Source organism: Cajanus cajan, chromosome 2, assembly GCF_000230855.2.
Source record: "Cajanus cajan strain Asha chromosome 2, NIPB_CcT2T_4, whole genome shotgun sequence".
Classification (NCBI taxonomy): Eukaryota; Viridiplantae; Streptophyta; class Magnoliopsida; order Fabales; family Fabaceae; genus Cajanus; species Cajanus cajan.
Window position 1 is genome coordinate 73,732,753 of NC_138518.1, and position 17,954 is coordinate 73,750,706.

Consider the following 17,954-nt stretch of genomic DNA (forward strand, 5'->3'; position numbering starts at 1 on the left):
CGTCTGCATGCATAAGATAAGGGTTTTGAATCTTGTTTTTTTATGATTAAGGATTGTAATCCGTCCCCTCCGATTCTTTCCAAGTTTGTTTGTCTTTGTTATTTTCTAGGAGTTCTTCCTTAACTATGTGTGAATAAAACGCCTTTTTCTAGGAATGAGACATAATTTGCGTTAGTTGAATTACTTCGGCGCTTATTTATGTTCTTCTTTTGATCTAATATGTTGTACGAAATGGACAGTATCGTTGCATTGGTTTTAGAGTGTATTGGACTTGCATTCCAGGGATGCATGCAACAACCCTCTGGGCCAAGATTTCTACTCCATGCATTTTATTTTCCACGGATCCCTGCACTATTAGATGTATCAAACGGGTCGGGTCAGTTTCAACTACATGGGTCGAATGTTATTTTAGATTAAATTTAGTTGATGTGACCTATATACTCTTTTTGGGGTTACCATTTTTTTTCTTCCAATCTGGTCCATGTTGGGCTATAAGGCCATCTAACAAATTGACCTAATTAAAAAAAATAAAATGACAACTAAAATGAGATAAAAAAAATGTCAAAACAAAAAAAGAGAATCAATTAATTAGGTAAATATACTTGAACAGTTGTTGAGTGATAAAAAAATATATATATCCTTGAGAGACTATAACTATTGAAGCTAAAATAGCATAGTAGTTCCAGAATAAAGTAGCATCTTGTAACTTTGTTGTTTGAGTGGTGATGGTGAATCGTTATTATGGCTTCGTGAGCATAAGCACGAATTTAATTACATCTTTGTCTTCTTTGACAAACAAAATAAAGATGACAAGTTATGAGTCAAGTTATCAAGGGTGCAACAGGAGCAATTAAACTCTCATAATGACTAACCTTAACTCTAAACTTGTAACTACAACTTTGTAAGCAAATACAAATGAGAGAAAGACCATTACTATTCTAGTATTATTATATATATTTTTTTATTTTATAATAAATTATAGATTTATATATTGATAGTAGTTTAGATTATTCCACTTATTAGTTTAACATATTAGCTTGTATGTCTACGAGCCAGTCAGACCTATACAAATTTGGCTTGTCAAACTTAGTAAACTAGGTCAAAATGGCCTAATTCTATTTAGACCATTGTTTTCAAAGCCCAATCTAATCTTTGCAAGTTGGCCAAACTAGCCCATTGAACCAAATTCAAATTCACTACTTTATCAGTAATCTTTTAAACATAATTAGTAGAGGTTTAGATAGTTAAAATAACTTATTGAACATCATTTATTCATTTTGATAATTAAAATAATCGACAAAAAGTATTTAGTCCCCTTAAATTTTACCACTTTTGCAAATAGACACCACAAACTTTAAATTTGTTATAATTCATCCTTAAATTTTGTCTTGTTAACAAATAAACACCATAAACTTTAATTTTAATATAGTCTATCCTTAAACTTTACCATTTTTTTTTACAAATTAACACCTTGATTGTAATATTGCCTTAATTAATTATTTTTTTAAGTCTTTTATATTATATCGAGATTAAATTACTAAGATAAAATAATATATATCAATAATTTATTTATTTTAAATCATGCTTATTTATTAATTTTTTTGGTACATATATATTAGTTTTTTTTTTTATATATATTAAAATTCCATATAATTTAGAAGGAAAAAATCAAATAAAGACTTCTATTTATTGTTTTCATCATTTTTTTTTCTAAACTCGTATTTTTATTATATGTAAAAAATAATAATTGTAACATAAAAAGAAAAGTTAGTGAATGATTAGTATTTAAGATAAATAATTTAACTCTAAATTGGTAATAAAAAAAACTCTATATAATTAATAAATTATGAAATGTCAAAATTAATTAAAATGAAATTAAAACCGAAGATATTTATTATAAAAAATAAATTTTAAGGATTAATTAAAACAAAATTAAAAGTTCATGATGTTTATTTACATATTAGAAAAAAAAATATGGATTAATTAGAATAAAATTAAAATTTATAGTATCTATTTGTAAATAAATAAAATTTAGGGTGATTGATTATTTTTTCTCTAAAACAATTAAATAAAAAATTACATAAAAAATTAGCAATTAATGATCATTCAATTACTTCGTCGGTGCTAATTTTATTTAATTAAAGTGTTTACTTTCACTTAATTGTTATAAGTGCATAAAGTTAAATTACCCTTAACCTGTGTTAAAAAATTAATTATTAACGATCTGTCTTTTATTTTGGACATTTTTTAATTGATTATCCAAAAAAGATATTAATTTGTTATAAATACACTATCTTGTTGCAAAATAACATATTTAAGATTTTAATGAGCACAGGAAACGAGTATGATATACATATTATTTTAATTAAAGTTATCAAAAAATATTTTCTACCAAATAAAATTATATATATTAATTTAAGACAAAAAATTATAAAATAATTACAATATATATGGGTCATAATTATAATATTTAATATAATTATATAACTAAAATAATAATAAAATCACATATATTTTGGAAAAATAAATTATATGTAATTAAAGTATTTATTTTAATTAACCTTAATATATAAAACATGAATGATCAACTATTTTCGAGACTAATTTTTTTAAGTTTAAAGATTCTTTTAATTTCATATTTAATTTAATTTTTATTTATTATAATTATTTATAATTTAAATTTTAATATTTTTAAAATAATTTATCAACAAATAAAAATAAGCTTGTGCTATAATATAAATTTAAAATATAATTTATATATTCAAAAATACCTACTTATTAAATTTTTTAATATAATTTATATATTCAATCATTTATTTATTTATATACCATAATTTATTTTAAATTTTAGTTATAGATAATAATATTTTAACACGTGCATTAAGTTAAAAATATTAGTTATGTGTAATTTACAAATATTTGTAAACTAGTATTTTAACTTATGTAATATAAAAATATTATTATATATATAACTAAAATTTATAATAAATTATACATACAAATAATTTTTTTATTATATTTAAATATATAAATTATATTTAAAATTTATATAAGTAAATATATTTAAATATATAAATTATATTTTAGATTTATTATTAATAAATTATATTATAGCATAATATTATTTTTATTTAAAAAAATATTAAAATTTGATTCATAAATAATTATGTTAAATAAAAATTAAAAAAATCTCTAAAAATCTAATATATATTTCTATTTAAAATATAGGAATTAATATATAAAAATATACAAATTTATAAGATGATCATTCAATTACATAGATAAGGTCATAAAAAATAGTTATTCAATTACTAATTAGGCGTTAAAAGATTTAATAAGCTATTTATTTGTGATTAATTACGATAGTTAAATCACCATATTACCTTAATTTGAGCATGTGTGCAATTTGATGCTAGCTAACTTTTTTCTTCTTCTTTTTCCAAAGATTTTTTAACTGATTACCTAAGTACATGTTTTATTTTTTCTGATGCATATTCTTCCATTAGAATGCAATAGTGTGTGATTAGCATAAGTTTAAAAATTTACAAAACATACTACATATTTAATAATTTTTTTTATAATACATATTTTATTCATCTAATCATTGAATCATATAATATTTTATGTGTACCAAATTTCATATAATTTCAAAATTATTTAATAATTTATTTCATTATTTTATTTATATATATATATATATATTAAAATTAAGGAAATGATTCAGCCTCCGATCGTTTATGTCGAAATCCTTTTCGAATAAATAAAATAATAATTTAAATTATAAAATATTAAATTAAATAATTATTTTATAATAAATTTATTAAAAAATATTATTATTTTAAGTATTCGGAACATGGTTCGGACAATTTTTCGAAAGGTGTAGCATAACTCTAAAATTAATTATCTTTGGTTGGTGTGTATCAAAAATATTTATTTAGAGAGTTAATAATTTCTTAAATAAATTAAATTATTATTCTTACCTAGGATTGCCTTGATATCGGCTTCTCTGGGCAAGATCCTAAACTCTTATCTCCTTGATGATATGATTTTTCTAATGAGGGAGTATTATGTAAAAGAGATTCTGATAATTAAGTTAGTATTCGATGATGAAGATATTCTTTATTTATAATGCACGTACCTTTTTTTTTAGATGTAAGATTATTTTATCTACAAGTGTTATGATCTTTGTAGTATGGATGTTGTAATCGTATTTTATATTCTTTGATTAAGTTTTTGGATGACCTAGCCTTATTCGACCAATGTGGTATACCAATGTTGTTACCATGTCATTTGAGTCATGATACCAATGTCTTCTATCCTTAGTCGAGTTCATTGGCTCGGTCGGGTTGGTACAATTACTATTTAGAATTAGTCCTTATCTTTCAATTAAAGAAAATATCTTTATAAAAAAAAAATTCAATCATGTAAAAAGAAAAAGAAAAGTTCTGATTTGCTATCTACTAGTCTCAATTTCTCTTCTTTCAATTTACATAGGTGTATAGTTCGATATTATCAATGCTTGCTGAGTGGTATTTAAGCAAATGGTGTTGCGTGCTGAATCATGTGTACGTGTGTTTCAAATTTCAATCATGAGACCCATTGTCATACTTTTTAGCTTCATATTCATTATGTCTACCATCTTCCTGGGTAGAAAGGTGAAGAAAGATGAGCATAGTCGCCCCCCAGGTCCACCGACCATTCCGGTAATCGGTAACCTGCACGTGTTGGGAAAGCGCCCACACCGCAGCAGAGCAATTCCTGAAGACACACGACGTCGTTTTCTCTAGTCGTCCCACGCATGAAGCAAATTACTACTTAGACTACGGCACCAATGGGTTGGCCTTCTCTAACATGAGGAAAATGCGCGCTTTACAATGTTATAGAGAATTTTGTGTACAAAATGGTGTTGGGCCTCAACAAGGATGGTGAGTTTGATTCAGAAACAACATAACCTTCTTGGTGCATTTAATCTAGCGGATTATGTGCCATGGCTTCCACTTCTTCATCTTCAGGTATGCTCCATGGAACGAACTCTAGTTATAATTATTTTCTTCTTTCATTCACGTACGGTAGAAGGGAATAAGAGAGATTTTAAAAATTAATCTAAACAAAACATAATTGAGAAAAAACAAATATGTGGAAGTGGAACCTCTATGAGGCCACTAAACGTCTGTTTACTTACCAAATAACAAGCTTTATCTTGTTAAGCGAGGTCAGTTTTGTACTAAATGAGAGATTTCTAAAATATCATATCATTATCAAATTGCGAATTTTTTTCTCAAATAATATTTTTTAAAAAAATTTACCAAAAAAATATCTATTACACATTATTTACCCAAATAGACTTGTTTACTGTTTAAACTCAGAATTCGATTCCCGAAAAACCGAATTCAGAGCAGTGTTATTTTTATTTTATTTTTTTTTGCGTTTTAGTTTTTGAAGAAGAAGAAAACTGGATTCAGAACGGACCGTTCTGTAATCAGAACAGTCCGTTCTAGATAAAAAATATACACATGACGAATGAATCAGAACGGGTCGTTCCAAACAGAACGGGCCGTTCTCCAAGCAAAACGGTCCAGTTGCATAATTGATACATTCCTGAGCTCAAAATGAAAAAAAAAGAAAAAAATTTAAATACTACTTAGAATTTGGTTCCCCGGGAACCGAATTCTGAATGTGAACAATAAACAGGTCTATTTGGGTAAATAATGTGTAATAATTTTTTTTTTGATATATTTTTTTAAATATTATTTGAGAAAAAAATTATCTATTATTACATTAAATATTTTAATAAATGGTATTATTTGAGGATATTTTTATGCTATAAATTAAATGAATGTTGAAAGGGGAAGAGTAACACCTCTATATACCTAAAATATGGCGAAAAGGTTTTATTAAAGGAAAGACTTGAGGTACCCCTGCATATATTATGTGAAGCAATAATATATTATTACATATATAGACCACATTTATATAATTTATTTTTCCATTACATCATTTATCCTCGTTTTTTTTTTCTCCAATCACACAATTCAATTTGTTGGTTCACTGTGAGCTTCTCTGAGAAGACGGTACCTTGGCACAACAAGCAAGTGCATGGCTTTCGGCATCAAGAGGCCATCTTTTTCCGTCATGTCCAAGTCATTTGGGGCTATACTTCCTGAAAGTTGCCAGCTAAAGCAATGCACTAGTTGAGCGACAATAAGTTTCACTGTAATTAAACCTAAGTGCAATCCAGGACATCCTCTACGACCAAAACCAAATGGAATAAATTGAGAGTTATGTCCTCGATAGTCTAAATTGTTTTCCATGAATCTTTCTGGATAAAATACTTCAGCATTATCAGACCATATTTTAGAATCTCTTCCTATTGCCCATAAATTTATAAAGATTCTTGAGTTTTTCTCAATGAAATAGCCATGAATCGTAGAATCCTTAATCGACTCTCTGTAGTTTAATGGTATCGTAGGATATAATCTCATGGTCTCTTTGATAACCATATCCAAGTAACTTAACTTTGCTAAATCATTTTCCCCCACCAATTTGTTCCTTCCAATCACATTATCTAGCTCATCTTGAAGCTTTTTCATCACTCTTGGATGCCTTAGAAGCTCGGATAATGCCCATTCCACAGTAATTGCAGAAGTTTCAAATGACCCACTAATCATATCCAAGAGTATTGCCTTAATGTTTGTTCGATCAATGACATGGTTTTGTTCATCATCCGGATCGATAGGCTTCTGCCTTAGTGAGAGTAATATGTCTATGAAGTCCTTGTGGTTTCGTCCATGTTGTACATCTGAACCGTGTTCATGCTCCTTAATTATCTTCTCCAACATTTGGTCAAGTGCTTCACTAATTTTCTTGAACCTTCGTTTTAATCCCTGATAATAAAAGTTACATTACTTCGTTAAAAGAGAAAATGTGCTCACAATATAAAATAATTTTACACTATATTTAACTACAAATAGTAATTTATGATAATTTATTAAATTTTAAAATAATTAATTTAAAATATCATATATATATATATATATCATTAATGATATCTTATTGATTAACCGTGTAAAATTATTTTTTAGTGGAATTATTCTTAGCTAGAAACAATTTTTTTTTATAAAATTTAATTTATTTTTTAAAAAATTGAATTAGTTGAATACAATTCATTTATTCACTTGATATTTATATATGAATAAGTTTTTCAAAAAAAATCAAACTGTAATGAACCAATCAACTTTATAAAAAATTGTTTGATTGGTTCATTAATATTAATTTTGAACTCACACTAAAATGTCGTTAAATTAATTGTCACGCTAATAACTTAATAAAAATATATCCTTAAGGATGGTTCCATGCGAAGAACAAATCACTTAATTCCTACAATATTTATACTTCATGTTCCATATTTTTTTTACGATTTAAAAAATATATATCAAAGTGATTAACATTTTTCAAAGGCTAAAAATATTTGTCATCCTATTTTTTTTTAATAAATTTTATTTTAATTTTTATCTTTTAAAATATTTATTTTAATTTTTTTTAATTAGGTCAATTTAATTCTTCTGACATAGTAATCATTTTTTAAGTTTGAGATACAATTTTAAATCTTTTTTCATTAGTTTAAGATTAAAAACTCATTTATTATATTCATCTATAAAAAAAATTATGAAATTTAATTAATGTTGAAATAGAAGATGAATATAAGTATATTAAAAAGAGTTAACCAGTCATACACTGTCAATATAAATATTTTTACGCTGACAACTAATAATATCTTTTAAAATTACTTATTTTATTATTATTTTATTAAATAAGCAATTAACATGTCATTATTAAAAGATATAATTGGTTGTCAATGTTAAAAAGCTTTATCCTGACAATATATAAGTGATTAACTCTATTAAAAATTATATAAAAAATAAATTTCATGTTGAATAAAAAAAAGAATTTGATATTATTTAAAAAAAAATTATCGAACATATTTTCATGCGATTTTCGATTCGAATAACATGAAATTCATATTGAAAATTGCATGTGGAGAAAAAAAAAAAGTGGAGTAAAAATGTAATTTATCTAAATAATTTAACTAGAGTTTTTAAAAATTAAAACTAATTAATGTGATTTGCATACCTGAAGATCGAGAGCTCCGAGGCAAGGCACATAATCCGCTAGATTAAACGCGCCAAGAAGTTGATGCTCATTTTGAATCAACCCTTTCAAATCAAAGTCAGCATCCTTGCTGCGCCCCAACACCATTTTGTACACAAAATCTTCAACAACGTTGTGCACCACCTCGCTAAGGTCGACGACCTCGCCATTCATTGCGGCTTTCTCTAGCAACTTCAGCGCTTGTTCCAACTCTTTCTTCCTCAAAGGCGCAAAGGACTCAGCCTTGGACGCGCTCAGAAGCTGTAAGGTGCACACTTTCCTCATGTCACGCCAGTACGCACCGTATTTGGAGAATGCTAACCCCTTGGACCTGTAGCTAAAGCTGTTAGTGGCTTCAAGTGTGGGACGATTAGAGAAAACGGCGTCGTGTGTCTTCAGGAATCGCTCTACAGCCTCTGCGGATGAGACCACAATGGTTGGAACTTGCCCTAGCTTCAGGGACATGATGGGTCCATATTTTTTGGCTAAGGCTTCCAGGCTGCGGTGTGGGAGTTTTCCCAACATGTGCAGGTTACCGATTACTGGAATGGTCGGTGGACCTGGGGGGCGTCTATGCTCATCTTTCCTCACTTTTCTACCCACAAAGATGGTAGACAAAATGAATACCAAGGCTGAAAGTATTACAATGGGGATTGAAAGACTCATGATTGAAACCAAGCTACATGCTTAAGCACGCTACACCTTTCGCTTAAATACTACTCGACAAGCATTCACAGACTTATCAACTCCTTTCAAGGACAATTATTGTTTCTTTTATTTAAGAGTGTGGAAGGGGTTAAGAGTGTGGAAGGGGTCGGGTTGGATCAGATTTTAATCAATTTATTATTTGATTTGATCAAAATTTAATGAATTGAGTTGAGTCAAATTTGTACCATTTTAAAAAAAATCAATTCAATCATGAACAATTTGGATTAAATTAGGTTAATTAGATGCATATAACTATATTTATTTATTTATTATAAAAATTTAAATATTTCAAAATAAATATAAATTATTTGATATATTATTATAAATTCAATATTATCAACTTATAAAGCAAACAATGATATAAATTAAATTTTAAAATAAATTTATTAATTTGTTACATTATTATCACCTCAAAAAATTAATATTAATTAATATAAAATAAAATTTTAAATAAATATATTATATTGTTATAGTATTATCGATCTAAAATACAAAACTTATTACTAAATAGGAATGATAGTGAGTATTATTCTGAACAAATGATCATTCAAACATTATTATTATTTATTTATTTATTATTATTATTATTATTATTATTATTATTATTATTATTAATTGAATTGGATCAGGTCGATAACGGGTTGACAACACAAAATTTATTATTCAACCCGTATAGTATTAGATTTTGATCGATTAAATTAGATCTGATCCAAACATTGAAAAAATTTGATATAAACTTATTGGATTAATTTGAGTCATTTTGAGTTCACAAATTATTCATATCCACTTATACTCCTACTTTTCTTAGTGAAAAAATCATGTCTTTCACCTTTAACTCGAATTCATTTTGTGAAAATCAATTTCAACACGAGAAAAACAATTCTTATAACCTAAACCGGTTGTTCAATAAAAAAAAAATAATTTCCTTTTAGCTTTTTTTTATGTCGTTTTCTATGTGACAACCGACAAGTCTTACATAATGGAGGTCTCTATGCTGGAAAAATAATTATTTGAAAATATAATTTTGTTCCATCCAAGTTTTATATCTTCTTCAATTTTTCCTTTTTCCTTATGTTTTCGCCTTATTTTAATTTCATAAAAATTTGATTTTTCTCGCGTTCCAGCCTTATTTGAATTTTGAAGCTTCAAATACCATTGGTTACTTTGGTGGTTTTGGGAAGTTGTCCCACTAGCCCGTACTTAAGATCGCCATAATTAATGGTGTGAGAAAATTATTACCGGAAGTTATCAATGAGCAATAACTTTTGACTATTAGATACTTAAACTTTAAAAGTAATTATCTTGAAGGATAAAATAATCTTTGAGGAATAACTTAGGGTTGTCAAAGTGGATATTTAACTTCATCCATCTCAATTATTTTTTAGGTAGATTGATTCAGCTTAATCAACTTATTTTAATACTTTAAAAATTTTAATTCGATTCAATTTTTTACGAGTTAATTTATCAATCTACCTAATTTTTTTATAAAAATTATCCAACTAAATATTATGTATGCGACATTAAATTTATTAAAAAGTGTACAATTTTAAGTAATAAAAAATATTGTCATTTAAGTAATTAGGGATTAATAAATTTTATTAAAGATTTTAATAAATAAATTTATAGCAATTTAATATTATTTAATATTAATTTTATATTCGTCAACAGAAAATATGATGCATTGTCAAAATAATATATAAATAACAAAAAATAGTTAAGTGGTAAAAAATTTAAAAATGAATTAGTAATAAATAATAAAAAATTTCTGGTTCTTCAAAATCATGCAATAAATTTTGTTAAAATGAATAACTCAGTATTTTTAGAAAGAATAGTAGAATGATATTTGATAAGTACCCGACATCCGAGACTAAAGCGGGCTCACTAATGGTTGTAGCGATTGAAATATTTAAAACATCATAAGGCATTTGAAAAATGATAGTCATGGTCATAACAATCCTTCTAATAACCTAATACATTCAACTTATTAAGAATATTTGGATCAAGATTTGGCTCATCTAATTATAATTTTTATTATTATGTAATAATTTCAATTACTTGTCTATTCATTAAAAAGTTAAGTGATCTTATCAGGTGTTACTCACAACTATTAGTGATATCATATTATTGCATGACACCTTAAAAGAAATTACTTATTTATAAAATAAATATTATTTATATACTTTAAAATAATTATTAGGGACCAAAAATAGTAATTTAAAAAGGATAAAAAAAAATATTTTACAGTGACTAAAACTAAAATTTACTCATTTTACAAGAATAAAGAATATTTTACAAAAATTAAAAAGTATGTTTACAATTTTTAAAATAATAAAAAATAAAGAAAATTATAAGGACTAAAATCATAACTCCCTTATTTTATTTGAGTAAAAACATATTTAAATTTATTTAAAAATATTTTATTTATTATAAATTTAGTTATATAAAATAAAAAACTATACATGTCACACATATCAAAACACTTTTTATAAATCTCAAAATTTTAATTTCTTATTTTTATAATTATATATTATTGGTACATAATATTTATTGACTTAATTGATGACCAATTTTCTATAAAAAATCTAAGTGACTATCTTTAGTAAAGTCTCATATTTTAATAATATTTATAGATTTTTTATTCTTGCAAATTGCAAATATTCAAATCAAGAATAAAATGTTAATTTATATTTCATGCAATTAAAGTCACGATTTTTCTAATATTTGTCCTGTGGCACATTTGAATCATTATTAAAATTTACTATCCATCTTTTTTTTTAGTATATTTATTATGTGATAGTGTAAACAATAATAAATAACATTAATTCTAATTTTTTATTAATTTTATGTTATTTTTAATGTTGTCCTTCTATTTATTTTTTTTACTCTCAATCAAAACAATAATGAAATAAATTTTAACAATATTTTACTTAAAAATATAATACATTTTTTATTTATTTTTAACTCTATTATATTTTCGTTACTGCTGATTTTTTATTATTATTGTCACTATGTATGTTTCAGATTATACGGGTGTTATAATATAATGTGATATGTTCTTCATTTTTCAGTATTATACTAGTGTCCATGAATATTTATAAAAATTACTTTTTTGTTTTTGATGAAAATAAATAAAATAAAAAAATAAATAATATGTACAAAAATTAAAATAAATTTGATTTAAATATATTTTTACTCTAGATAAAATAATGTGTTTTAATTTTTTGTACAATATTTTTTAAAAATTTTATTCTTTTAAAATTTAAAGTCATTATTTTTTTAATAATCATTTTAAGATATATAACACCTTTTAAATTTTATAAAAAAAATTACATATATCGAATACTAATAAAATATTATATATAATATAAGTATTATTTGAGATAATCATATTATTTTTTAATGAAATTTAAATATATTTTTAATTATTTAAACTTAAAATAACTCATTTTAGTCTTTCAAATTTAAAATTAACATTTTTTATTTTTATAATTTTAAAAAATATTTATTTTAATTCTTATATTCAAATTTTAATTTAATTAAAAAAATTATTATTTATTATCACATAATATTTTATTTATTAATATAGAATATTATTAAATCAATAGCAACAAAAACATAATAGAGTTAAAAAAACATAAAATATTGTCTAATACTTTAAGTGAAATATTGTTAATTTTAATAATTATTAAAGGCTACATATTAAAAAAAAACCGTTAAAGTAATTAAGTATAATTATTTAGTTTCATTATTTGTGATTAGCATTTAATCAATAATTAGCTAATTCATTTGATTGTCTCTAGCGTAGTGTAATTAATTTAGGATAATATAATATTATTATATATATTTTGAAATGATAGTAATTATTTTATTTGATTTATTTTTTAAATAATAAAAAATAAATAAATGGATTTTTATCGACGGGTTTCACAAAGATTAGCATTTTATTGCTGGATGTCTTGATCCTACTCCATTAGCATGGTTTTTCTTATGCGCGCGGTCATCATTGCACACATGATGGATGTGCTTTTCAACGAAGAAGACGCATACAAATGCAAAAGGAATAATAAAAGACTACATTAAAGCTTTCCTAGTTAATAAGATGCCAACTAAATGATTGATGAGATAAACCAACTTAGTTGGAATTTTTTCATATAGTAACAACATTTGATAAAAATAAAAGTGCCAACTATATAAGCTAGAACTTTATTATGCTATTAATCGTTTATTATCGATATATTTCTTATATTTATGTCATTTGATAAATAAAAAAAACTTAAGTTCAAATATCGGTACACTTTACTCGATATTTAATTTAATGTTAATTAAGAAAAATATTATGACTAAAAATTTGTTATAGGAATTTAAATTGTTTTGAATGTAAAGATAAATATTTTGTTTCTAATAATTAAAGATGTTAGAGCTTGATTTTACATTAATATTTCTTGCACATATCTATCAATTAGAAATAATATTTGTTAATTTAACAATGACTAATAATTATATTTTAACATTAACCCTTTTGTTGGATCGAGCGCTTACCACTAGGCCAAAAGCTATAGCTTATAGTCAGGGCGCAACTATTTTTACTTAAGAGCCCAACAGCCCATGTGTCATGATTCGACAGTGACTTGGCCCACCTAGCCTCCGCCACGGGACAATTGATGCAACCCGCAACAATCTCCCCCTCAGCAATTGCCCCACTGGGTATCGAACTCATGACCTTGGCTCTGATACCAATTGTTAGTCACTTACGATTGTCATTCCCTACTCAAACATCTCAAAACTTTGTTAATAAGATCTTCATTAGAAAGCACTTTTCCTAGAGATGCAAGATGATTAATTATATGTGTAAACCTCTTTTGCATGTCTTGTATGCTTTCATTTTGATTCATTCTAAATAATTCATATTCATGAGTGAGAGTGTTTATCCTAGATCTTTTCACATCATTAGTGTCTTCATGTGTTACTTCAAGTGTATCCCACATTTCTTTAGCATTTTTACAATTTGAAATTCTAAAATATTCATCAATTCCTAAAGCAGAAGTAATTATATTTTTGGCTTTCAAATTGTATTGAACTTTTCTTCTATCATCATTACTCCATTGATCTTTGGGTAAATATTTTATTTCATGACCTACCACAATAATGGGAATGAAAGGACCATTTTCAATAGCATCCCATATGTTTAAGTCTATGATTTCTATAAAAATTTGCATCCTAGATTTCCAATAATGATACCCTTCACCATTGAATATTGGAGGTCTATTAATGGAGTTTCCTTCGGGAAATAAAAAATTTAATGAGGCCATTTCAATTCTTGAAACTTTTAAGCCTTATACAAGAAACCTGCTCTGATACCACTTATTAGTCACTTAGCCTCAATTAACTTAAGAGGGGGTGTGAATTAAGTTTTCTAAATTTCCTCTTATAAAAAAAAATTTCCAATTACTTCTTTATCAATTTATTTCCTTAGACAAATTTGTATGTAAAGAATGAATGATGATGCAAACTACACAATTATAATTAATAACAAGAAATTAAAAGTGTAGGGAAAGAAGAATTGCAAACTTGATTTTATACTGGTTCGGCCAATCCTGCCTACATCCAGTCCTCAAGTCTCCCACTTGAGATTTCCACTACTCTTGTAAACCTTACAAGAAAATGAATCCTCCAACACCTTGGAACTCCCTTTCCTTGTGTTGAGATTCAAACACCAACAAGGAGAAAAACCTTTTTCTCCTTTACAGATCCAATAATCTATTAAGTATTACAGAATGACTCTCTTGAAGAGTGAAAATTACACTTTCATGATCTTTGATGAACTCTTTAGAGATTTTGCAAATGATTTTGGCCAAGTGATTTGTAAAGATTATTTTCACAATAGAGTTCGTCACTTTTCTCTGAAAAATTATAGGTATTTATAGATAATTGTTTCTAGGGTTACGTCTTTTCATGAAGAGTTGTAACTCTCTATAATTTTTCAGAAAATAGGCTCTGGTAATCAATTACAAAACTTGGTAATCGATTACAACGGTTAAAGTTCAAAATGATTGAAACGTTGTATAATTTAAATTCGAATTTTGAAGTTTTATCTTCTGGTAATCGATTACAAGGGTCTGGTAATCGATTACCAGAACACATTTTGTATTCAGAATTTGAACTTTGAAATTTATTGTTCTGGTAATGGATTACAAGGTATAGTAATGGATTACCAGAACATATTTTTATTGTTTCAAAAACTTTTATGTAGAAAACTTCATCTCAATAATTTCTTTCACAAATCTCTTTTAAGAAATGATTTGAACTATTCTTTAAAACTTTTGTTAAGTCTTTTGAAAACATTTTTACTTACTTTCAAAAGATTTAAAACTTGTTTAAATTTAAAGAGATTAATTTGAGATTTTTGAAAACTTATTCTCAAGGCCAAGCATACTTGCAATTTCAAAAGATTCTTTTACATACTTAGCTAAGTTGACAAGACTTATCTATGTACCAATTGAGATCTTGTTCTTGCATCAACTTGCTTTAGCTCAACCTTGATTATTCTTCAATGCTTTATAATCACTTTCGCATCATCAAAACATTTGTGCATATTTTCTTCCACACCCTTAATTAAAATACCAATTTATTGGTAAAGTTAATTAAACACTTTACATTAAGATATCCAAATGTTGACAAAAAAAATCTTAAGTTTATTAAGTTTCTTTTCCAATTTGTAGCTTTAAAAGTGTTTTTCAACATCATTCAATTATATAAGTTTATATTTAAGGTCATTAAGAGAAAGAAGAAGAAACAATTGACTTAATATGTTAAGATACAAGTTTTAAACACTTTTGAAAGTTTTTTTTATTGAAAAAATTAATAAAAAATTATTAAAATCACTTTTAAACTTGTTTCTAAATACACTCATAATTTTAAAAAATTAATAAACAATTTAAAAAATTACATGAAATTAGGTCAATTACCTTTAACATCGGTTTTGACAAACTATTTGATAAAAATAAAGATGCCGGCTATATAACTTCTCATGTGTTTCAAATTTATTTATTATATTTAGTTATAAAATAAATATTAGCATTTTTAAAATAAATTATTAATAATTAAAATAATCTTGTATCATAATATAAATTATTTATCATAAATATAAAATATAATTTATAATGTCTATTTATATAAACTTTAAATATAATTAAAATACTTAATTATATTACACATAAACAAAATTTATATTATAAAATGATTTTAATTATATATGATAAATATCTTCTTTATGCAATTCGCCAAATAAAATAATGATTTTTCTTTAATGTATTAGGTAAAGTCTATTACACGTATCACATGACATCATTCGACACTGTCAAAAACTAAACATGAGATTTTTTTGGCGACTTCTTTGGAAGTTCAGATTAAGATGGAGGGTTGTGTGAAAGCCATCGGTAGCCAACATAAAACTAGCCAATATACTGAACCTGAATTACCTTTTTACATATTTTAAATTTCTCAAACAATAAAATAAATAAATAATTAATAAAAAAATAAGCCTCCTTATTTTCCCTCCAAAAGACTTCCATCTAATGTCCCTGTCTTGTTTTGATGAGTAAATTAAAAAATCTGTCATTCTTTTAATTAAATTAGATTAGATATATACACACAAAAACCAGACAAATGTTAGAAAAGATTAAGGAGGCGGTTGATATATGGAGATTTTATTTTATTTTATTTTTAAGAATTTGACATTAGAAATTTTAGTTTTCTACCTTTGATTTGTTATTTAAAAAATAACATTTCTTTGCATGAATTTTTTTACGAAAACATTCTCATTAAAAGGTGAGAAATTAACTTTTATAAAATAAAAATAAAATTTTAATGTAATAAAAGTGTCATCTTAAAAATAAAAATAAAAATTCTTAATTTTCAGACAACATTTAAAAATATTCTCAAAAAATTAACCAAATAAAATCTCATGATTCAAATTTTCAGACAACATTTAAAAATATTCTCAAAAAATTAACCAAATAAAATCTCATGATTCTTAAAATTTATGATTGTTCAACATGAAAAAATTTCTATCATATATCAAACATCCCGCAAAGTATTATTTAATAATTTTATATTTAATAAATTTTATCAATCTAACCGTTAAATGACTTCATAATACCTTATATATTTATATCAATTTTAGTTAAAATTAAATAATATTTTAAAAGTAATCAAAATGATCGTATATTTTAAATTTTAAATTTAATTAAAAGTTATTAAATAAATGTAATAATTAATATAAATTATATCGATATTGTTTGAATCTTTCTCTTACATAAAAATATTACAAAACTATGTCATTTATATTTTTTTAAAGTTAATTAGTAGGTCATAATTGGTGATTTTTTTTTAAAATATTATAATTATAAATTACTAACTTACTCTTTCTAAAAAAACAAAATATAATAAACAACACATAAGAATTACAAGATTACACCATTTGTTTTTATAAAAGGGTTAATTAGCATGTCATAATTGGTGTATTTTAAAAATATAAAAAAAAGTGAATGTAACTAAGTAAATTTATACGAGGAAAGTTTAAATAATATTGATATAATTTTTACGAATTATTACACTTTTTAATAATTTATAATTAAATATAAATTTTTAAAATTTATTATTATATTAAAATTTTTTTACTCTTAAATCATATATATAAAATTTTATATTAATTTAATATTTTTATTTAATTTATAATTAAATATAAAATTTTAAAATTTATTATTATATTAAAATTTTCTTACTCTTAAATTATATATATAAAATTTTATATTAATTTAATATTCTTATGAAATAAAGTTAACGTAATATATATTTTAAAATATATTAAAATATAAATATTTAAATTATTATTTAATTTTAATAAAATTTAATATAAATATAAATATATATGAAATTATAATTCAAAAATTATATTAATTTTATTTAAACTCTCTTCAATTTATTTATTTATTTATAAAAAGAGGAATGATCTATTTATTTGATGAGTAAATTTATCCATTTAATAATTAATATTTTACATCAAATTTTAATAATCATAATTGTTAAATTAAAAAATT

General features: G+C 24.3%; 1 protein-coding gene across 1 annotated transcript; it reads right to left on the minus strand.

Moving 5' to 3' along the window:
- Nucleotides 1–5,867: 5,867 nt before the first annotated feature.
- Nucleotides 5,868–8,892, minus strand: LOC109804285 (cytochrome P450 CYP736A12). The gene is made up of 2 exons (XM_020366090.3): nucleotides 8,131–8,892; nucleotides 5,868–6,884 (listed from the first exon to the last, which is right to left on the minus strand). Exons 1-2 carry the CDS (start codon nucleotides 8,812–8,814, stop codon nucleotides 6,033–6,035), a joined length of 1,536 nt encoding a protein of 511 aa, XP_020221679.1. The 5' UTR covers nucleotides 8,815–8,892; the 3' UTR covers nucleotides 5,868–6,032.
- Nucleotides 8,893–17,954: the final 9,062 nt, after the last annotated feature.